Source organism: Microcaecilia unicolor, unplaced genomic scaffold (genome assembly GCF_901765095.1).
Source record: "Microcaecilia unicolor unplaced genomic scaffold, aMicUni1.1, whole genome shotgun sequence".
In the NCBI taxonomy this organism is placed as follows: domain Eukaryota; kingdom Metazoa; phylum Chordata; class Amphibia; order Gymnophiona; family Siphonopidae; genus Microcaecilia; species Microcaecilia unicolor.
Genome location: NW_021963455.1, coordinates 47,133 through 71,642, shown reverse-complemented (window position 1 = coordinate 71,642; position 24,510 = coordinate 47,133). Strand labels below are relative to the sequence as shown.

At 43.9% G+C, this 24,510-nt stretch overlaps 1 protein-coding gene across 1 annotated transcript in view; it reads right to left on the bottom strand.

Moving 5' to 3' along the window:
• Positions 1–24,510, bottom strand: part of LOC115459333 (protein fantom-like) — a gene marked incomplete at its 3' end in the record, with an annotated part of 79,687 nt that overhangs the window by 15,864 nt on the left and 39,313 nt on the right. The window contains exons 8-10 of the mRNA XM_030189175.1: positions 16,978–17,061; positions 16,073–16,147; positions 14,551–14,719 (exon numbers count right to left, since the gene is read on the bottom strand). Of these exons, the coding sequence (XP_030045035.1) occupies positions 14,551–14,719; positions 16,073–16,147; positions 16,978–17,061 (328 nt within the window). The remainder of the gene's footprint in view (positions 1–14,550; positions 14,720–16,072; positions 16,148–16,977; positions 17,062–24,510) is intronic.

The following is a 24,510-nucleotide window of genomic DNA, read 5'->3' as shown; positions in this document are numbered from 1 at the left end:
TACTGGGAAAGACCAAAGATCCATCGAGCCCAGCATCTTGTTTCCAACAGTGCATAAGTACATAAGTACATAAGTAGTGCCATACTGGGAAAGACCAAAGGTCCATCTAGCCCAGCATCCTGTCACCGACAGTGGCCAATCCAGGTCAAGGGCACCTGGCACGCTCCCCAAACGTAAAAACATTCCAGACAAGTTATACCTAAAAATGCGGAATTTTTCCAAGTCCATTTAATAGCGGTCTATGGACTTGTCCTTTAGGAATCTATCTAACCCCTTTTTAAACTCCGTCAAGCTAACCGCCCGTACCACGTTCTCCGGCAACGAATTCCAGAGTCTAATTACACGTTGGGTGAAGAAAAATTTTCTCCGATTCGTTTTAAATTTACCACACTGTAGCTTCAACTCATGCCCTCTAGTCCTAGTATTTTTGGATAGCGTGAACAGTCGCTTCACATCCACCCGATCCATTCCACTCATTATTTTATACACTTCTATCATATCTCCCCTCAGCCGTCTCTTCTCCAAGCTGAAAAGCCCTAGCCTTCTCAGCCTCTCTTCATAGGAAAGTCGTCCCATCCCCACTATCATTTTCGTCGCCCTTTGCTGTACCTTTTCCAATTCTACTATATCTTTTTTGAGATACGGAGACCAGTACTGAACACAATACTCCAGGTGCGGTCGCACCATGGAGCGATATAACGGCATTATAACATCCGCACACCTGGACTCCATACCCTTCCTAATAACACCCAACATTCTATTCGCTTTCCTAGCCGCAGCAGCACACTGAGCAGAAGGTTTCAGCGTATCATCGACGACGACACCCAGATCCCTTTCTTGATCCGTAACTCCTAACGCGGAACCTTGCAAGACGTAGCTATAATTCGGGTTCCTCTTACCCACATGCATCACTTTGCACTTGTCAACATTGAACTTCATCTGCCACTTGCACGCCCATTCTCCCAGTCTCGCAAGGTCCTCCTGTAATCGTTCACATTCCTCCTGCGACTTGACGACCCTGAATAATTTTGTGTCATCGGCGAATTTAATTACCTCACTAGTTATTCCAGGTCACAAATACCTGGCAAGATCCCAAAAATGTACAAAACATTTTATACTGCTTATCCCAGAAATAGTGGATTTTCCCCAAGTCCATTTTAATATTGGTCTATGGACTTTTCCTTAAGGAAGCCGTCCAAACCTTTTTTAAACTCCGCTAAGCTAACTGCCTTTACCACATTTTCTGGCAACAAATTCTAGAGTTTAATTACACGTTGAGTGAAGAAAAAATTTTTCTGATTCATTTTAAATTTACTACATTATAGCTTCATCGCATGCCCCCCAGTCCTAGTATTTTTGGAAAGCGTGAACAGACGCTTCACATCTACCCGTTCAACTCCACTCATTATTTTATAGACCTCTATCATATCTCCCCTCAGCCGCCTTTTCTCCAAGCTGAAGAGCCCTAGCCGCTTTAGCCTTTCCTCATAGGGAAGGCGTCCCATCCCCTTTATCATTTTCGTCACCCTTCTCTGCACCTTTTCTAATTCCACTATATCTTTCTTGAGATGCAGCGACCAGAATTGAACACAATATTCGAGGTGCGGTCGCACCATGGAGCGATACAAAGGCATTTTAACATCAGCATTTTTGTTTTCCATTCCTTTCCTAATAATACCTAACATTCTATTTGCTTTCTTAGCCGCAGCAGCACACTGAGCAGAAGGATTCAAAGTATCATCAACGACAACACCTAGATCCCTTTCTTGGTCCGTGACTCCTAACGTGGAACCTTGCATGACATAGCTATAATTCAGGTTCCTCTTTCCCACATGCTCACATTAAACGTCATCTGCCATTTAGACGCCCAGTCTCCCAGTCTCGTAAGGTCCTCTTGTAATTTTTCACAATCCTCCCGCGATTTTTAACGACTTTGAATAACTTTGTGTCATCAGCAAATTTAATTACCTCACTAGTTACTCCCATCTGTAGGTCATTTATAAATATGTTAAACAGCAGCGGTTCCAGCACAGAGCCCTAACTACTCTTCTCCATTGAGAATACTGTCCATTTAACCCTACTCTCTGTTTTCTATCTTTTAACCAGTTTTTAATCCACAATAGGTTAAAAAAAGTGGGAGAGCGACCAAGGATACCAGAAACTGGAAGATGTTCGTTAATAAACAACTTTATTGATGATTTGAAGACTCGACACAACGTCGTGTTTTGGCCGTCAGGCCTGCATCAGGAGTCTGCTTTACACAGTGCTGTGGAGCAAAAGTAATGACAAACCTTTGGAGATCCTACAGCAGACTCTAGGACAAAGTATTGCTGAGTAATATAGAAGATGATCCTTAAAAAAGAAGGGGACCATCAGAAGCACTGCACGCGCTGCTTGTAATACAGTTGAAAAGTTAAGCCTTAAGAAAAACCGTCACTATAAACCAAAAAAGGCGCTACATTGGCCACCCTCCAATCTTCCGGTACCACGCTCGATTTTAAGGATAAATTACATATTTCTAACAATAGCTCCGCAAGCTCATTTTTCAGTTCTATCAGTACTCTGGGATGAATACCATCCAGTCCAGGAGATTTGCTACTCTTGCAATCAAAGAAACAACTATGTTTCGAAAATCTCTGAAAACATTCTTCTTCAACAAAGCCTACTATGAAAAACTATAACCTCACTAAGTCCACTCAATTATGAACGTACACCCTCTATAACTACCTTAACAACTCTCTTCCTTCTTCCCTCTCGCCTTCCTTAATCGCTACACATAACTAACTGTATCTTATATCCAACTATGACAATGTTATTAAATCTATGTAAGCCACATTGAGCCTGCAAATAGGTGGGGGAATGTGGGATACAAATGCAATAAATAATAATAATAATTATGCCATTTCTTATTATTTTCAGTCGGTTTCTTCTTCCATTTTCTGAAGGATTTTCTTTTAGCTCTAATAGCTTCCTTCACCTCACTATTTAACCACGCCGGCTGTTGTTTGGTCTTCCGTCCTCCTTTTTTAATTCGTGGAATATATTTGGCCTGGGCTTCCAGGATGGACTTTTCCTTCAGGAAGTTGTCCAAATACAATCCTATATAATAAAACGCACCTTCAACATTCTGAAGCTGACTGCATGGCTGAGGCATTCCTGCTCTCTGTATCCATCTCCTGAATTGACATCACGTACTTCCGGGTTTGTCACAAGCAGAAGTGACCAACCACACGAGGTTTCTCAGCTTCAGAATGTTGGAGGTGCATTCTATTAAATAGGATTGGTCAGTTCCTTGAAGCCCAGCCAGAGCTCAGCGTCCTGCACAGTAACGCTCAGACACCAGAGAAGAAGGGAGGGGGGGGCCTGACACCAGAGGGGGGGAGGTATCTCTGTCACACACACACTCTCTCTCTCACACACTCTCTCTCACAGTCAATGTCTTTCTCTCTCTCACTCACACACTGTCTCTTACACACTCTATGTCTCACACTGCATCGCATTCACTCTCTATGTGTCACACAGTCACTCACACACTCTCTTGATCTCATACCTTCAGTGTCACAGAGAGTCTGTGTCTCACACACACTCTCTCTCTTTCACACACTGTATCTGTGTAAAACACACACTCTCTCTCTCACACTGTCTCACATACGCACTTGCACACACTCTCATCCTGTAGTACCACGCATTCTGAGGTCCAAGAGCCTGATAGCTGGTTAGACATCTTTACAATGTAGGATCTGGTCCTTAAGAAACCACTGAACCATGTTTCAACTGCAACACTGATTCCCATATTCTTGAGCAGGGCCATTAGTACCATGTGGTCTACTAGGTTGAATGCACTTGACATATCGAATTGTAGTAGTAAGATTTTCTTCCTTGACATATTAGACTTCTGAACTTTGCTGTCAAGAGTGGTTATGACCGTTTCTGTGCTGTGTTGTGGTCTGAAACCTGATTGAGACTTGTGAAGGATTGAAAAGTGTGTCAGGTATTCCATTAATTGTTGTGCTACCAGTGACATTGAAGCTACTGGTCTGTAGTTTGTGATATCACTGATGTTATTGGTGGTGTTTTTAGGGATTGGGGTAAGTATAATGTCACCCTTGTCAGATAGGAATTGTCCATTCAAAAACATGTATGTGATGTCTTCGGTGAGACATTCGATGAACTAGTCTGGTGGATTTTTCATCATATAGTTGGTGCAGTTACCTAGCATACAGTTTGCATGTGTGTATTTTGTCAATAATGTCTTAACTGTTTGGGTTTTGGGTGGTTTAAAGGCGGACCTGATTCTGTCTGCTGTGATGTGATCATCGTTGGTTTCGTCTTCGTGTAAGAGGTCTATGATGGTTGCTTGTGTTTTTGCAAGATTTGTTCTTGTCTTTACTATTTTTTGTTTGAAGTATCATGCAAGCTCATTTGCAGTTGGTGGTATATCAGTTGATGCTAATACAGTTTGGGTTTTCAATAGACTATTCATAAGTTCAAATATTTTTTTCATGTTAATCTGATCAGAGTTTGCATATGTGCTGTAGTATTCTGCTTTAGATCTTTTTATTTTGTGGCTGTATATTCTTATTGCTTTCCTCCATGTGGTTTTGTTTATTTCTGTTTTGTTTTTGGTCCATTTTATTTCTAATTTCCTACATATTTTTTCATTTGTAGTAACTTTTCATTAAGCCAGGGATGTGGTTGTTTTTTGTTTTCATTTTGAGCGGTGCTATTTTGTTCAGTGTGTTTTCGCTTACTTTATCCCAATTTCTCATGAACTGGATGTTGTCGGGTGGTATACTGTTATGATCGTTCATCACTGTTGTCCAGAAGGGTTGATTGTCCACCTTTCCACTGGTTGTGAATGTGTGTGGTGGGCTTGGTTTTCTGTTTTTGCTGTTCACTTTCCATTGTAGTGTAAATGTGAGTTTTCTGTGGTCTGACCATATTACTTCTTCCCAGTTATGATTTTCTAATATGTGGTTATTGTTGGCTGAGAACCTGTGCATTAGTATGTCTAATACGTGGCCTTTTTGTGTGGGATGAGGTGACTTGTGCTATTTTAAAGTTCCATTGGTTTAGGAATTCCATTAAAATTCTAGTATTGGTCAGAGGAAGTGACGTCGCGGACCTGAATGGCTGCCTAGGTTCGTTGCTCCACTGCACCCCACTCCTTTCGTAGCTAAAATAAGCGTTATTTTGATCCTCTATCGGGAAACAATTGATCGCATTGAACAACACTTACAGTGCTGAAGCAGACGAGCCCATTCTTTGCAACGGCGATGGCGGCTTCGAGGAAGGAGAGTGAAAGGCTTTCCAGTCGGCAAACCGCCAAAAATTTGCGCCGCCATGTGCTCGCGTCTGATCTCGCTTCGCATTCCGACTCCGATTCGGCCCCGTCGCTGTCTGAGGCTGGTGCAGTTTCGGCGAAGCGTGGGCTTGCTAAGGACTTGACAAAGTGTCTGAAGGAAATTCGGGAGGAAATTAAAAGCTCAAAAGACGAGATCCTGGAGAAAATGGACGCCCTGAGAGTGGACCTCCGAGAGTTGGGAGGCAGGGTAGAAGAGCTCGAGGCCCGAACGGATGAGCATGAGGCAAAGTTTGGCGAAGCAGAGGCGCGCAGCACGAAACTATTTGAACTATACACTGACATGCAGTACAAAATAGACGATCTGGAGAATCGTGGGCGAAGGAACAACTTGAGATTTCGGGGGGTCCCAGAGGTAGGGGACAAAGAAGATGCCGTTGCGATTGCGAAAACCCTGTGCAGTAAGCTGTTGGGAACGGAGGAGATTGCTATTGAGAGAGCTCATAGAGCACTGGGGAAAAAACTAGAAAATAGACCCAGAGACATTGTCGTCTGTTTTGCCTCCTTCATTGTAAAAGAGCAGGTGTTGCAGCAAGCAAGACAGACCCAGCATATAGACTTTAATGAAGCACAGGTGAAAGTCTTCCAGGACCTGTCTGCTCATACTCTGTTTTTGAGGCGAGAAATGAAGCCAGCCCTGGAGATACTAATTAAGCACAAGATCCCTTATCGTTGGGCATTTCCCTTTGCCCTTTGCTTTTTGGCGGGAGGGAAAATGCATCGAGCTCGTACTATGGCGGAGACCTGGCAGATTCTGAAAAATGAGGGATTGGTGACAACAGAAGCTCCTGTAGCGGAGTTGGCTGACTCAACGCGCACCAAATTGCAGCAATGGAAGAGAGTGTCAAACAAATCTAAGAGCACCAGAGCTCTTTCTTGAACGGATTATAAACTTCTGGGACCTTGCACCGCAGTTAACAAAGCTGTTTTGGTACCTAAGGGAGCGCCTCAACGCTGTTATATGTTTCTGTTTACAGCATTATTTTTTTTCTCTGCAAGGAATGTTTTACATGCATGCATGGGAGACGTGTTTAGTGAAGGCGTAGAAGGGTGAATATGTAAGAGGAGAACAGGGGGATGAGAGATCAAAATAGATTTGTTTGAAAACGAAGTGTTGGGGGTGGGAGTTGTAGACGGGGGGAACCGGGGGTAGTCTTTGGGGAGTGTGTTCTTTCTCTCTTTTCTCCTAGCTTAGGAGTGATGTCCTGGGCTAGTGGTGGGAGTCAGGGGGGGATGGGGATTAAGATGGCGAAAAGACCGTCAGTAGGGGAGAGAGTTTTCCGAGGGAGGAGGGGGGGGAGGGGGGATTTGGTTGAGAGTCAGTTCCTTCTGTTATTCATGTTTGCTTACCGGGAAAAACCAAATGACAAACTTTAAGATTCTTACATACAATGTTAAAGGGCTGAATTCTCCACATAAAAGACATGCTCTGTGGCGTGAACTCAGTTTGTTGCATCCGCAAGTGGTCTTTGTGCAGGAGACTCATCTGTTAAAAAGACATGAGGGGGTTGTATCCTCTAGACAATACCCGAAAATGTATTTTGCTTCTGATGTAAAGGAGGCCAAGAAAAGAGGGGTGGCCATTATGTTTCATAAGAATGTACAGGTGCAAATATTGCACCAAAAGAGGGATTCAGAGGGCCGATTTCTCTTCTTGCATGTCATGCTGGAACAAGAAGAATATACCCTAGCATGTGTTTACGCCCCAAATGAGAGGCAGGAAAAATTCTTTGTTCATCTTCAAAAGGAGTTACAGATTTTTGCTCGAGGCAAATTGCTGGTGGCAGGGGATTTCAATGCCACCATGCAGCCTGGGATAGATAAATCTGCCTCTCCGACCCCTCTTGATTATAAAATTGCCCAGGCCTTAAGGAACTTTGTGGATGTTATGGGATTGTACGATGGTTGGAGGCTGGGGCACCCCAGAGGAAGAGATTACACTTTCTATTCACATGTTCATCTCTCCTATTCTAGACTTGACTATGTCTTTTTGGATAAAACTTTGACAGATGGGGGAGGTGATACTAACATAGGCTCTATCACAATATCTGACCATGCACCGGCCTGGGCAGTTCTTCCTTCATTGAGGGAGGAGCACAGGGACTGCAGATGGACATTTAACAACTGTCTGTTGCAGGACCCAGACATTGTAGCCAATTTTAAACCAGTCTTGAAGGAGTACTTTGATAATAACTTGGACTCTGGACCGTCTCTGGGCATTGTCTGGGATGCCTTTAAAGCAGTTTCGAGAGGATATTTTATTAAGTGTGCTAGTCAGAAATCCAGAGTGCATAAAGAAAGTTTGAAACAGTGTATGGAGAGAGTAACTGTCCTGGAGCAGGCCTACAGGGCTTCTGGTTCAGTGTCTGCCTATCGAAAGCTTCAAACGGGACGCTTGGAGTTGAATGCGTTACATGAAGACAGTTTGAAATTTGTGAATGCGCGTTTGAGGCAAGTACAGTATGAATGTTCTAACAAGCCGGGGAGAGTGCTTGCGGCAAAACTTAGAAAGTTGAGAGTAGATAGACAAATTCTGCGAGTGAAGGACGATAGGGGCGCCATGTTGCATAGCTCTGCCCAGATTAGGGATCGCTTTGCCAAATTTTATGAGACTCTTTATGAGAAGGATGCTGATGTACAGACGGGGGAAATTGATGGATATTTGAAGGATAGGAAATTACCAGTTTTGTCGGCAAAACAGCAGTTAGAGCTGGATGCCCCTGTGACGACGGACGAGGTGTTGCAGGTAATTAAAGCATTACCGACGGGGAAGGTGCCGGGCCTAGATGGCTTCACGAATGAGTTCTTTAAGACCTTTGCTGAGGTGTTGGTACCCTACTTGGTGTTGATACTTAATTCGGTTAGGGAGGGAGTTTCCTTTCCAAGGACGATGATGGAAGCTTGGGTGGCGGTTATCCCGAAACCTGATAAGGACAAAACTGACTGTGCTTCTTATCGTCCTATTTCTATATTGAATACAGACATAAAAATTTTAGCTAAGGTACTCGCCAATCGTCTGGGGAGGATTCTTCCTGAGTTAATCCACCCGGATCAGGTGGGCTTTGTTCCGCAGAGACAGGCAATGGATAATATACGCAGAACTATAGATCTGCTCTATGCGGCTCAGAGGAAGGCTTGTCCGATGGTGTTGCTAGGCCTGGATGCTGAAAAGGCCTTCGATCGGGTTCATTGGGGGTACTTAGACTCTGTCCTGAATAGATTTGGGATAGGTCCCTTCTACCGGGCCTGGATTCAGGCTTTATACACTTCGCCGCAGGCTTGTGTAAAAATTAATGGGGGGCTTTCTGGTGCGTTTACCCTGGGGAGAGGAACTAGACAGGGTTGTCCGCTTTCCCCACTGCTCTTCGCTCTGGCCATGGAGCCGTTAGCGGCGGCTATAAGAGAAAATGTGGACATTAGTGGTATACCCGTGGGAGCTCATGAGTATAAAATCGCATTATTTGCTGATGACGTGCTCATGTCTTTGACCAAACCACTGATCTCCTTACCCAATTTGATTAAAGAAATAGAGCGATATTCTCAGATATCTGGTTATAAATTGAATGCCTCTAAGTCCATGGGATTAGAGGTGGGGATACCGCCACAGATGAAAGCAGTGTTGAAAACCTCATTTGCATTTAAATGGTCAGACAGAGACATACGCTATCTGGGGGTTAGGATCCCTAGAGATCTCTCGGAATTATTTGCACTCAATTACCTGGACCTTCAGAGGGCTCTACGTACAGATTTGGATAGGTGGGCTAACATAGGCTTGTCTTGGTTGGGCCGAATTGCGGCAATTAAAATGAATATTCTGCCGCGCCTCTTGTACTTATTTCAGGTTTTACCATTGCGGGTTTCTCGGTCCTTTTTGTCTAGCTTACAGGATATGTTGATTAGATTTACGTGGAACCGGAAGAAGCCGAGGTTACCAAGGGCCCTACTATACAAGAGTACACAGGTTGGAGGGCTGGGGGTGCCTAACCTATATTGGTACTACGGAGCTGCACAGGCCAGGTCAGCTGTTGAATGGTTCAGGTGTGAGGACCACAAGCTGTGGGTACACATAGAGCAGTCTTTGATAGGGTCCCGTAAGTTGGGGCATTTAATGTGGCTCGCGGATAAATATCGAGGACAGGTTGCTAGATTTCCTCCGCCGGTGCAGGCCACTTTTTACTACTGGGATCTTATGTTTCCGGAGAGATGTCCTCCTGTCTCGGGACTGGCGCCAATAGTGGACAATCCTCTATTCGAGCCGGGAGTGGGGAGCACGCCGTTTAGCAAATGGGTGAAAGTAGGTCTTGATATGCTAGGGCAGCTCCATATTGGAGAGAATTTGATCCCTTTCGCGACATTACAGGAAGATTATAAACTTAACCCTAATGACCAATACGGCTACTTGCAGTTGCAACACTTCCTGAAGGGGGCTATATACGGTAAGTGCTTAGGGAGGGAGGTGCACCCGATGGAGGAGATCTGTGTAACCCCTAGGAGTACACGTGGGATGATTACTTACCTGTATCGAGTGCTGGCGTCGCGACAAATTCCATCCTTGGTACATAGGAGGAAGTGGGAGCAGGAATTGCAGTTCGTCCTTTCGGACGGGGAGTGGTTGAAAATAGAGAGGGGGATATTGCGATCAGCCTCTGCTGTGTATATGAAAGAAAATGCCATTAAAGTGTTTTACAGATGGTATCTTACTCCGGCTCGCCTGAGCCATATGTTTCCTGCAATGCCAAAAACATGTTGGAGACAATGCGGTGAAGTGGGGACTATGGGACACATTTGGTGGACTTGCACTAAGGCAAAGGCCTATTGGAAGGGCGTGCAGTCACGTCTTCAGAGGTGGGTGGGAAAATCTGTGCATTGGCATCCGCTGGTCTTTATACTGGGGCAGAGGCCCGAGGGGTTGATAACTCACCAATGGTTGCTAGCGAGGGGGGCCTTGCATGCAGCTCGACTTAATTTAGCTCAACATTGGAAATCTCCAGGGGTTCCCTCTCTGGCAAAGTGGATCACCAAAGTACGCTATATCTGTGAGATGGAGAGACTGATGGCTGTTAAAAACAGAATGTTGCCGAAATGGGAAAAGATATGGACTCCCTTTTTGAATGCACGTTCTGGTTGACGGAGGGGTGGATGAGGGATAGAGGGAACTGACGGGGGGGGGGGGGGGGGGCTAGGGGGGTACACGTGGGGGGGGACAAGACAAAGTAGGGGGGGGGTCGGGTTGGAGAGGGTAGGAACTAATCTGTAAAAATAAAAAAAATATTTGGAGTCAAAATGATAGTAGACCTAGAGCGGACACAAATAATGTTCATGTTGACCTGTTTGTTTATAAGTTCCTGTTAGATACGCCATGCTTTGTACAAAATAGTACTGTATGGAACTGCATATGCTTTATTATGTGTTAACAATATCTAATAAAGACTTCTATAAAATAAAAAAAAAAAAATTCTAGTATTGGTGTTGTGCTGTTTTTCTAGGTGCAGGTTGATATCTCCTAATAGTAGGACCTCTGGTTGGTTTATGCAAATGTTTGATACGAAATCCATGAAATCGTCTTCAGTGCTGAGCCAGCTTCCTGGGAGGTGGTAGAACAGTATGACGCATAGTTGGCCATTTAGTGTAGTATCCATGATTTTGCATGCCAAGATTTTCATTGCTGAGGATGTATGTCTGGCAATAGGTTCAACTGTGAAGGAGGATTTGTATATTAGTGTGACCCTGCCTCCTTTCTTTTTTGTTCTGTTGATGTGTATCATTTTGTATCTTGATGGATATATGTCGAGCAGTACTGGGTCATCTTTGAGTCATAACCATGTTTCCATTATGAACAGTATCTAATTATCACTGTCTTTTTGACCACTGATCTTGCATTTATGTGTCCTGTGGGTATTGGAAAGTAGGTGTCATATTTGATGTTAGTGTGCTTAACATTTTGTACTTTGTGTGATTTATCTTTTTGAGATTGTGGTTGTGTTTATTATTGCTCAGGCTTACCTTCTTGTTGTTGGTTGTTATTTTGGTCTCTGATTTTTTGTGAGGGTTATAATCAGGCTCTTCCAGTTGATGATGGGAGCATCGTGTGGCCAAGATGTGTTCAGGGATTTTGTTCCATTCATTAGGAGAAGTGGCTTTTAACCCTATTATCCATATTTTTATCATGTAGTCAAAGACCCAGCTGGGTCAGATTCACAGGTAGGTTTTTTTTTTTTAAATATAATTTGTGTGTATGTGTGTGTGTCAGAAGTTGTTGGGTATCCAGTCATGGCTTTGCCTCCTGTAGTCCTGAGGTCCCTGGGTCGCTTCACTGTTGGTTCTGCAGGTGTCTCTCTCATCTGAGAAGTGGGATTCCAGTGCTCTGAGCAATGTCCGGTCGCATCTTTCTCCAGGTGGCTGCGCCATCTCCGCCTCCCTGACCCTATTTGTTATATAAGAATATAAGTATTGCCATACTGGGACAGACCAAAGGTCCATCAATCCCAGTATCCTGATTCCAACAGTGGCCAATCCAGGTCACAAGTACCTGGCAAGATCCCAGAACAGTAAAACAGATTTTATGCTGCTTATCCTAGAATATGCAGTGGATTTTCCCAACTTCAATGGCTTATGGACTTTTCTTTTAGGAAATTATCCAAACCTATTTTAAGCCCTGCTAAGTTAACTGCTTTTATCAAATTCTCTGGCAATGAATTCCAGAAATTTGCTACTTTGTAGCTTCATTGCATGCCCCTACTTTAGCCTTTCCTCATAGGGAAGTCATCCCATCCCCTTTATCATTTTTGTTGCCCTTCTCTGTACCTTTTCCAATTCCACTATATGTTTTTTGAGATGCGGTGACCAGAATTATACACAGTATTTGAGGTGCGGTTGCACCATGGAGCAATACAAAGACACATTACTTGCCAACCTCTGTGCCACCCTCAGATGTTATACTCAGGTCCATCAGAATTGCATGCAGGTCCCTGGAGTAGTCTAGTGGTGGGTGCAGTGACCTGCATACAGGTGGAGCCAGGCTCCTATCTCCCCCTACCTGTTCTCGTGGGGTGTGAGCACGTGGACCTCCACTGACAGTCATCAGGCGCCTCCCTTGGTTGAGCTGTGGTTCCATTTTCTTCCCTTCCCGATGGTGGAGGTCCGTGGGGCTCTCTGTGGGTCATCAGTGTTTGTTCCCCAAGTGTCATCTCCGGTGCCTGGCACTCTTGGCTTCTCGTGGCGCCATTATGTGGGGTCCTCACAGCTGCCAGTGTCAGCGTGCTACCCATTATGTGCATGCATTTAGGGATGGCAAGAAAACCTGAGGGGGGCCCAACCTGGCCGGGTGGAGGTTTCATGGTCCCAGCTGTGGCACAGCTGGATGTTTCACTGTGAGCGATCCATCACTTTGGACTTCACAGTGTCATGTACATTCTGTGTGGTTACCGGGGCCTGAGTGCCTGCTTTGTGGGTGGCACCTTGGGCTGTGCATGCCTTGTGTGGCTACGATGCTGTCGTCCCTGAACACTGCTTTGTGGGGTGTCTGTGAGGATTAATGTACTGTGTAAGGTAGTAAGGCTCTGTATACAGGGGATGAGAGCTTGCTTCCCACTGCGCCTCCTACTGATTGCTGTCTCTTTCTGCGGCCTCAACTGGTGCAATGTGCTAGGTAGCTGTATGTGATATGCTGGCTACTTTGTTCTTGCTCATAGCAGGGTGCTGTGCAACCACCTACCTTTCCCCCCACCTTAATATACAATGTCTTTTTAGGAGGTTACCTGCAATCAGTTGTTGGGAATATGGGGGTTATGAACAAACTGTATTGAGGGTTACTGGATACTCTGGCTTTCTGCAGTGGATGGCTGCTATGGGGGTGCTATGTTGTTAGCACTTTGGCTCTAAGGCATTCCCCTCATGAGCCAGATCAGTGTTGGCTCCTCCCTCCTGATGCACCGGTACTGGACCCGGGCATCTCCAAGTCACAGTGGATGCCAAAGCTGCAAAACACAAGTTGGTGGAGACAGGGTTCAGGAGGTGGTCCATTGTAGTTGCACATGTTTTATTATGCCCCCTCAGACAGCCTGTGAGAATTGAGGGAAGCCAGATTAGGGGCTTGGTAGGGGGTGTACAATCCATGCACAGCCAGAGGTGATACCTGGCAATGTGGGCAGGGAGGTGGAGACATGCAGTCAGCTAGGGCATGTGGGACCAAGGGTTGCAGGGTCTGCTTCCACCATTCATAAATGCACGTAGGTGTGGAGCAGCAGCCCTGAACAAAGATGGGGGATTGACAGAGATGTGCAGGCCCTTATTGTAGCCTTGGATGGGGGCTCTGGGCAGGGGGAACATGTTCTGACATTTTTAACATTTCTGAGCTGTGGGGAAAAGGGAGGAGGCCAGTGCATGTGATCCTAGCAAGATGTGGTGCTTGCAAATGGCCAATTCTGGGTTCCTAGCAGCACTGCAGAAAACTCACCTTGCCAGGGTTCTCCTAATGAGCCTCCAGGCCCTCATTGAGACATTATGCAGTGGCAGGTGGTGATGTCTCTTCATAATTTCCCTCCTGTGCCTGAAGCAGAGGAGGACAAGGAGCTGAGATTCCTCAACAGAAAAATTTGGCTACCTCCTGAGGGACATGTTAAGCCAGAATGGAAAATGTCCTTCCATGTGCACCACCATATATAGATGTATTTAGACGTGGAGGGGAAATCCTGATGTTGGCAAATGATTTTTCAGTGTATGACCACTTCAGCATGTAGATATTTTCTGAGGGTTATTTTCCATTGGCAGACCTATCTGATAACGTCTATGTCAGTCTGCAGTGCACTTTCATTGTGGCTGGCTTTTGGGGGTATTTTCGAACATTGAAAAACGTCTTTCTTGACTGCTTTTCTGGTCATTTTCAGATAAGATGTTTACTTTTGGACTTGGACATCATATCAAAAATTCCCCTCCACATGTCTTTATATAAGCAGCACCAAAAATAGGCAGCTTCCTGCTCACTTAATGTAGGCGCCTTGTGCTACTAGAGCATGCCATTTATCTACATTTATGTATGTGAAATCCAAAAACAGAAAACAAAATATACAACCCTGGCTGTATTAAGCAGGATATAAATTAAGTAAGTCAAATCATATTACATGGTGATCTAAATGTAATCCTGAAGTTTCCTTGAATTCATTCAAAATAAAGCCAGTAAAATAATTTACCTCCTGCATCCAGTTCTTCTGTTATTTCTGTTTCTTCATCTGAAGTGACAGAGTTCTGCTCAGCAAACTGACCCTCGGATAGCTGAGAATGATCCTCCTCTTTTTCTTGCTGAATTTCTTCTGCAGTCTCAATTATTTTCATATCATCTAGCACTTTTTCATGTATAACCTTGAGTAAAATACATGTTTACTGTTGCTTTTACCATATTTAAATCATGACTGCTAAGGTGCAGGACTTAAACTGTAAAGCTATTGAGATTTGAAACAAAAAAAAATACAAGCTGCTTGTTTGAACAGTTTTTAGTACCATGAATAGCTCACCTATTACCAATCACAATATCATTTATCTCCTTTTCAAATATTTACTAAAATATATGAGAGGTAATGCAATGTGTATATATAATAGCAAGAAAAGGGTACAGCTCTATTTGTCTGTTGTGGCAGATGAACATATATGCGCATCAGCAAGCATGCACACACTTTCCCAGGTCCAGTGGCGTTCCTGGCCTGGATGGCACCAGGGGCGGAGCGCCGATGCACCCCCCCCCCCGCTAGATGACACCTCCCCCCCTCCGGTGAAATGACCCCCCCCCCGGGTGCACGCCGCTGGGGGGGGGGGGGTGTGCTGCGGCACGCACCTGCTCCTCCGAGTTCGCTAAACTTCGTTTGTTCGCTGCAGCTCCCTCTGCCCCGGAACAGGAAGTAACCTATTCCGGGGCAGAGGGAGCTGCAGCGAACGAACAAAGTTTAGCGAACTTGGAGGAGCAGGCGCGCGCCGCGGCACCCCCCCAGCGGCGTGCACCCGGGGCGGACCGCCCCCCCCCCCCCTTGGTACGCCACTACCCAGGTCTCAGCTGCAGATAGAGGATAAAGAAGCAGAGGTTTGTGCACAGTGGAGTACCATTCCTAGGATGAACTGCTGGTAGCAGGAAGTGGGAGAACTCTTAACATGCACCTCTGCATCCATTCCCTGCCAGACTGCAATGAAAAGAAGGCATACCAGAAACCAAAGAGAAGAGGAGAAAATAATGTAAAGGGAGGGAAAGGAGAGAGAAATAGTGTGCCCTAAGGCACAGAGAAGAATGTTATGGAAGAAAATGCTTTGAAGTAGGAAGGGAAGAGGGCCACCACAAAAGTTATTAAAGAATAAACTAAGTGCCTGCCGATATAAATGCAACAGTGTATGCTATTACCACTGTAGAATGCAGATCACTTGAAGTCACCTGGATTATTAACTGCAATGCAATTAAAGCAGGGTAAGTATTATGTCTCCATGCAAACTATATGGGCGGATGCTGGGCAAAATTGTTAGCTATGAGTCCTTTTGTGTGTACATACTAGCAAATAGGCATGAAAACTCTATCATAAAATTACCTCCTTTATGTCCTATTGAAAATCAATGCAATTCTTAGAAAGCTCAATACAGAAGGATCTAATGAGTGTGCCACTCTAGAAAATGATTTTCATCTTTCTGCGATACCAGTGTAATCGGCATATAAAGCAATCTAACCACAATACGTACCTCTGGAAGATGTAGTGTGGTTGAGCTATCCGTTTTTGTTTGTTGTGCTAACTCTTCAGGAGTATCAACTGAGTTCTGTATTGTTATGAATAAAAAGAAAAGTAATCTATTTACAGGGCCAAAATCAAAGATGATAATTGCAGTATATGGTTATAATTCGACCTTTCAAGTTTAACATTACAACACATCATAATGCTGCAAAGTAGTAGTGAGTTTTTTCTGACATGGATTTCACCTTGCATGCATTACAGGCCTCTTTTACTAAACAGTGCTAGCGATTCCCAGCACGGCAATGCCGACAAAGCCCATTCACTTTGAAAGGGATTTGTCAGCATTGTCGCGCAGGAATCGATAGTGTGGTTTGGTAAAAGAGCCCCTAAGAGAGGAATCTGATTGGCTGAATATCCTCTTGTATTTAATGCTGTCAACATATATAAAATTTTTCATTATAGATGAACTTAATACAGTAATGGTTTAATGGAAATATGTAGGACTTTAGTTTACATTTCTTAACAAGAGTGATGTACTACTATTGAATTGAGTTTTAACAAGTTTATTTTTTTATTTTGTACAGATCGGGAGGAGGGCAGGAAAGAGATTCAGCCCTGTTTAAATTCTATGTAAAACACACAGACAAACTGTCAATTTGATCTCTTTCAGAAAACAAATCTCATATATTGGAGATGTCTGCCAAAAAAACTGTGTTTCAGTTGGGCCTTTTGCAAAAAGAACTCCAAATAAGCAAAACATGCAACCATGGTACTGGTAAATGTAGGATCTTTAACAATTCTGTGTTGCATAGCTTTTTAAAATGTCAACAGTATTCAATTTTAAGTTAATTTATTCAATTTGATCATGTCAGCCTGCTACTGTAAGCATACTGAAGAAAATATTTCCAAGCTTACTAGATTCTGAGGCAAAGCCACATCCAAAAATGACACTTTCTTGTCTGCTGGAACTACTCGTTGCCTTGGTTTAGGTTTGGGGATCTAAAAAATAAAATTAGATATATCAATTTTGTTACTATGCACTAGGATTGATTTTTCCTATAAGAAGTTTTTTTTAACTGAACTCATGAAAAACATCAGACATATTTTAACCATCAATACAATCTTTTCTCCAAAAGTTGAAATGTAGCAATAGTTAAGAGTAGCCTAATGGTTAGTGCAGTGTGCTGAGATCCTAGAGAACTGGGTTTAACACCCACTACAGCTGGGTAAGTCACATAACCTTCTACTGTTCCAGGTACAAAGCTTAGACTGTGAGCCCATTAGGGACAGAGAAAATACTTGCATATAATATGTACAGTGCTGTGTACATCTAGTAGCACTATAGAAATGATAAGTGTTAGTAGTTTTTCCTGGGAACCTCTACCCCTCCTATCCTCTTACCACCCATCCCAACTTCACTACTTCCTAACAAGAACCAGAAGCTTGTGTTCCAATAATTTGCCCAGTTCTTTCCTAATTTCTCATATCTTTTTCTTGCTAATTAAACAAGAAGTCTTTATTAAAGTTTACACATGACAAACAAAGCAAAGGAATATGAAGTCTCAAAAAACGTAACTGTATATAAATATTGTAAGATAGTACACAAACACTTCTTTTTTTTTTATAGACAAATCTACCATATCCCAACGAAAAAATTAAAGAAAGAAAAGTGCAGAAAGGGTTATGTAGTATTTTCAGACTCCATGCTAGGAGGCACAAGATACTAAGGGAAACCTTTCGCAGCTTCTCTATTTTGTAGACATACCAGAGATTCACTTGCCACAAGTTCACAGATGGAATCCCTGGGTCCTTCCAGCAAATTGCAAGTGTCAATTTAGTAGCATTAAAAGAAAATGCCTAACCAGTATGCCATTTGCAGAACCCAGGGATATCCTTGTTGAGCAAGAAAATACCAGGATCCCAAGGAATCTGCAAACCAGTATATGACAAAATCTGAAATTGAATAGACTTCCAAAAAGAACGTGCCTTTGGACACGTCCACCATATAGGTCCCAGTGTACCTCATTGACCACAGCGGCTATAACAAGCAGGATTAGAGTGTGGGAACCATCTACTGAGACGATCTGGGATTAAGTACCAGTAATATAAAATCTTAACATTATTTCCTTAATACTGGATGCAATAGCTATTTTCCCAGACATCTCATAAGATAGTAGTATTCAACTCACTCTCTCACCTCTGTCTGTGGGCCACAGGAGCTAGGAGGGAATCTTGGAGATAAGATATAAGAACTAATGTCTAAAATCCTCAAAAACATCCTCTAGATAAATGTGCTCTCCTGTTAGATGCTCTCTATAGCATTTGGTCATTAAGAGGTGTTTCAACTGCAAATAGGCATAGTGATGAGGAGGAGGTAAGTTGTAATCTTGGGCTAAAAAAAAGTGTCCTCATCAAACATTTGGCCCCAAAGAGACAAACCAGAGGCTCGCCAGAGGGTATACACTGAGGAAACCATACCTGGAGGAAACAAAGGGTTACCACAAATTGGTGTATATCTAGAAAGCTGGAAATCACACTTCCTACCCATCATGTCACAAAGTTTGAAAGTATGAAGGCTCGAGGAGGAAAGGCAGCACAAAACCTACAATGCTGTCGAGGTAACCAAAGTAAAGGCCCCAGAGGAACTGCTCCCACCTGAAGTTGTTCAATATGTACCAACAATTTATAAGCATGGTTCTGGAAAAATTCCACTGCAGCTCTAACTTGAGCTGCACGGTAGTAGTATCATAGATTACAGCACCAATCCCCCCCCCTTTTTTGGGATCTCTATAAAGGACCTGTTTAGATGACATAGTTTGTCTACCTTCACATATAAATATAAGGATATACAACTGCAGGGACTCTAAGACAGACTTGGGAATCAACACTGGTAAGACTTGAAATAAATATAGGAGGTGAGGCAAAACATTCATTCTAATAGTAGAGATCCTACTGAACCAAGTGAGAGAAAGGCCTTACCAGTGATCCAGATCAGCTCATATGATGGAAAACAACTTGGGGTAACTGGCCTCGTAAAGATAGGAGTATTGAGGGAGTAGCCAAACACCTAAATATTTCAAACCCTTAGAAGGGAATTTCAATATGACATCTAAGTCTGAATTTGGACGTTTTACACAAAACATCCAAATTCTGAACAGGAAAGGAGGTCATTTTCGAAAAAGAAAAACATCTATCTTTTTTTTTTTTTTCATACTATGGACATTTGGGGATTTGGACGGGTTTTTTTTTTATCCATTTTGGAAAACAAAAGGTCCAAAATCAAGCCATTGGGATGTAGGAGGAGCCAGCATTTTTAGTAGACTGGTCCCTTGACATCCTAGGACAGCAATAGGGCACCCTAGGGAGCACTGCAGTGGACTTCATAAAATGCTTCCAGGTACACATCTGACCACTGCTCCCTTAACTTTGTCTGCTGAGCCCCCCAAAACCCACTACCCCCAACTGTACACCCTACCATAGCCCTTACGGGTGAAGGGGGCACCTATACGTGGGTAGAGTGGGTTTCGGATGACTTTTGGAGGGCTCACAGTTTCCTCCACAATGTAACAGGTAGGGAGAGGTAGGAGGCTGGGTTCACCTGTCTGCAGTGCCCTGCACCCACTACTAGACTACTCCAGGGACCTGCATGCTATTCTGATGGACCTGAGTCTAACATCTCAGGGTGGCACAGAGGCTGGCAAGTAATGTTTTTCATTACATTTTTTGGGGGGTGGGAAGGGGTTAGTGACCACTGGGGGAGCAAGGGGAGGTCATTCCTGATTCCCTCCAGTGGTCATCTGGTCATTTAGGGCACCATTTTGTGCCTTATTTGTAATAAAAACAGGTCTAGCTCAAAACGTCTAAGTTTTAGTCCTGGACGTTTTTGTTTTGTTCCATTATGGCTGAAAAACGTCGAAGTCTTAGGAATGCCCAAGTTCTGCCCTTGAAACGCTCCCTTGAGATTTGAACGTACTTCTGACGGTCTCCATAGAAAAACATCTAAAAACAGGTTTCGAAAATACTGATTTGGACGTTTTTGTGAGAAAAACATCCAAATGCAGACTTAGGTCACTTTTTAGACATTTTTCTCTTTTGAAAATGAGCCTGTTAGTGACCCAGTGAAAGGGAAAGAAAGACTGCAAGGACAGAAAGACACTGTCATTCAAGGTAAGGTTAAGCCCCTCCATCTTCTCCATATTGACTTTAAATCCAGAGACCTGGGAAAAAGCAGCTAGTTCCTTCAACACATTAGGGAGAATAATCAAAGGGGATGTTAGAGACAATAACACATCTTCTGCAAACAAACTGATCTTATAGTCCCTATCCTCTACTTGAATGCCATGGATAGATGAGTTAGATCTGATAGCTATGGCCAAGGGCTCTATAGAGAACTGGGGACAGTGGGCACCCCTGCCTAGTACCCCAGGTCAAGGAAAACATTGTGGAATTGTTGCCATTAACTCATACACAAGCCTGTGGGACAGAGTACAAGGCTTTCACCCAGCCACAAAAGGCATCCCCCAAGCCCACCTTAAAGAGCATGCTATGTAAGCAGTCCCAATGAACTCTATCAAATGCCTTCTTGGCATCAATTCCCATAAGGAAGTCCTGTTGTGAAGACTTACGAGATATGTAACTTAAATCAACAATTTTCCTAATATTGTCAGCCGCTTGCCTCCTCAGAATGAAGCCTACCTGATCTGGGTGTATCAAATCCGGTAACAGCCCTCCAAGCCTCTTAGATAACACCTTAGCAAAAATGTTAACATCAGCATTGAAAACTGAAATAAGCCTATAAGATTAGCAATCAATTGTATCTTTCCCCTCCTTCGGGATAACAGAGATCCAAGCCTCTAACACAGTGGGAACAATAAGTCCCCCTTCCCGAATCCCTTTCATAAGGCGAGCAAACAAGGAGCACAACCCAGGTGCAAAGGTTTTATAAAATTCTACCAGGAGTCCATCTAAACCCAGAACCTTCCCAGACGCCAAAGCTTAGATAGAATCCAGGATCTACTTAGGGAGTCACCAAAGAGTCCAGGGCAGTCCTCTTGGGATTTGACAAAGAGGGCATCTCCAAAGCACCCAAGTGGGCCTGAAATATCGGTGGGGTCTATCTTAGGATTGTTAGTTTACAATTTAGCTAGAAAACTCTTAAACTGCTCTTGTATCTGAACAGACTTGTACAATAATTGTCCTGGGTGATCCTTGATCTTACCAACAACCCATTCAGCACACGCCTTACAGAGTTTAAAAGCCAACAAAGAGCTCACCTTCCTTGAATATTCATAGTGTCTTTGTTTAAGCCTGTCTAAAGCAAACTGCAAATCTTCTTGATTCAATTCCTTGAGCAACAAGCGGATCTGCTGCAAAGAGCTCAGAGGCTGTTTACTACCCGATTGTTTATGGAGGAGTTTGAACTGAGCTATATAGGAGAGATATTGTTATCTCAAAAGATCTCTGGCCCTACATTTCCTAGATGCATGTTTAATAAGCCTCTAGTAATGGTTTTCAAGGCATCCCAAACTACAGGGAAGGGGGGGTGGGGGACCAGAGTTCAGGCTATACTCAAAATAGTCATATAGAGTTTGTCGATACTCCTGTCTCATCCTTAAGGAGATTGATGTTGAGGGTCCAGACTCTCTCCACCGGTTCATCCCTAATATCATCAAGTTCTACCCAACAAGTAGCATGATATCATACTGTTCTGTTCCCGATGGTCACCCCCCCCCTTACTGAATGACGGTATCCAAAAAGATATAATCTATACGAGTGTACAAATCATAGGGAGAGGAATAAAAAGTGTAGTCCCTCTGGTGCCCATGACAGCCCCTCCAGACATAGTAACATAGTAGATGACGGCAGAAAAAGACCTGCACGGTCCATCCAGTCTGCCCAACAAGACAACTCATGTGTGCTACTTTTGTGTATACCCTACTTTGATTTGTACCTGTGCTCTTCAGGGCACAGACTGTATAAGTCTGCCCAGCACTAGCCCCGCCTCCCAACCACCGGCTCTGGCATAGACCGTATAAGTCTGCCCAGCACTATCCCCGCCTCCCACCACTGGCTCTGGCACAGACCGTATAAGTCTGCCCAGCGCTATCCCCGCCTCCCAACCTCCAGCCCCGCCTCCCACTACCGGCTCTGCTATCCAATCTCGGTTAAGCTCCTGAGGATCCTTTCCTTCCGAACAGGATTCCTTTATGTTTATCCCACGCATGTTTGAATTCCGTTACCGTTTTCCTCTCCACCACCTCCCGCGGGAGGGCATTCCAAGCATCCACCTCTCTCTCCGTGAAGAAATACTTCCTGACATTTTTCTTGAGTCTGCCCCCCTTCAATCTCATTTCATTTCCTCTCATTCTACCGCCTTCGTATCTCCGGAAAAGGTTCATTTGCGGATTAATAACTTTCAAATATTTGAACGTCTGTATCATATCACCCCTGTTTCTCCTTTCCTCCAGGGTATACATGTTCAGGTCAGCAAGTCTCTCCTCATATGTCTTGTTACGCAAATCCCATACCATGCTCGTAGCTTTTCTTTGCACTGCTTCGATTCTTTTTACATCCTTAGCAAGATACGGCCTCCAAAACTGAACACAATACTCTAGATGGGGCCTCACCAACGACTTATACAGAGGCATCAACACCCCCTTTCTTCTGCTGGTCACACCTCTCTCTATACAGCCCAACAATCTTCTAGATACAGCCACCGCCTTGTCACACTGTTTCGTCACCTTCAAATCCTCAGATAGTATCACCCCAAGGTCCCTCTCCCCGTCTGAGCCTATCAGACTCTCGCCACCTAACACATACGTCTCCTGTGGATTTCTATTCCCTAAGTGCATCACTTTGCATTTCTTCGCATTGAATTTTAATTGCCAGACTTTAGACCATTGTTCTAGCTTCTTCAAATCCTTTTTCATGTTTTCCACTCCCTCCGGGGTGTCCACTCTGTTACAGATCTTAGTATCATCCGCAAATAGGCAAACTTTACCTTCTAACCCTTCGGCAAGGTCACTCACAAATATATTGAACAGAATCGGCCCCAGCATCAATAAGGTTTAAGTCTAGCAAAAGGAATTTCAAGGCAAGGCTAGCTCTAGTGCTTCCACCATGTTCCAAAGAGCAGGAATCTAGACTAGGATTAAGATATACGTTACAATCCCCTCCTATCACCAAAGGACCCCTAGAAAAACCACCCAGACTCACTTTAAATTTTTGGAAGAATGTAGCCTGCTCCACATTCAGAACGTAAAAACTTGCAATTGTCAGTTCAACATAATCAGTAAGAACCTGTGCAATAAGATATCTTCCCTCAGGATCATGCTTAACTTTCAGGACCTGAAGTTGCAAGTCCCTGTGAAACAAAAGGGCAACACCTCACTTCTTAGTATTCAACTGGTCAGAAGCAAATAAGATATGAGGGTACAATCTATGCTGAAGCAAATATTCATGACTTTTACATAAGCGAGTTTCTTGTATACGTGAAATTTGTACCTGACTGTGAGTCAGTTGCCTATAGAGAGAGTGTCTCTTACCTGGAAAGTTAAGGCCATTGATATAAACTCTATGAGAGGAAATAACTGCACAGGCAAGAAACAAAGTGACTCCTTCCACTCAATGTGCTTAGAAACAAGACAAACAGTCTAAGCAAGTCCCTCTTCTCAGAAATGGAAAAATAGTCCCCAACTAACCCCCAACCCCCCCGCCGTTAAAATAATTACAACCCCCCTCCCCCCAAAAAAAACCACACAAACATATGTCACTCATATGCCACCCAACAAACCCAGAACCAATCCAATCCCTCCTCCCCTCAAAACAGACTCAAACTCCCAACAAAAGTAGATCAAAGGGCCCACAAACTAACATAGAACAGAGAAAAGTAACACAGCCCAAGTCCAAACAAGCAAAAACTGTCCAACAAATTCTCACTCTTCCAGTCTGGAGAGTAAATTACCACCACATAATGTTCCGTTGATTAGGTGATAAATAATGGCACAACAATTAGCAAAGCAAAACAGTCAACTGGAGGCCCAAACAAGAGGCATTCCAGCTACAGAGGAAGCCAGATCAGTCAACTTGCAGTAAATACCAGGCTTCTGACAAATTGCTGTCTGTCCAGGGAGCTTCCCCAAGCAAAATCCAGAGCTAGTATTCAAACCTCTTTATCAACAGAATGTCGAGCCAGCCACTTCCCCTTACTTGAGGGCCTCACCCAGCATTGAAATTTGGAACCAGGCAGGCTTGGAGCCTTGATAATACTTGATGGCTCTGAAACAAGGCCCACATCCTTCAAAATCTTCCATGCCTGGTCCACAGTCATATTCGGTGTAATGTGCCACTCAGTGGGAAGCAAAGAGCAAAGGGAAAGGCCCAACGGTACTTGATCTGTTCCCACTTCAACACATCCAAAACCGGCTTGAGGTTGTGATATTTTGCCAA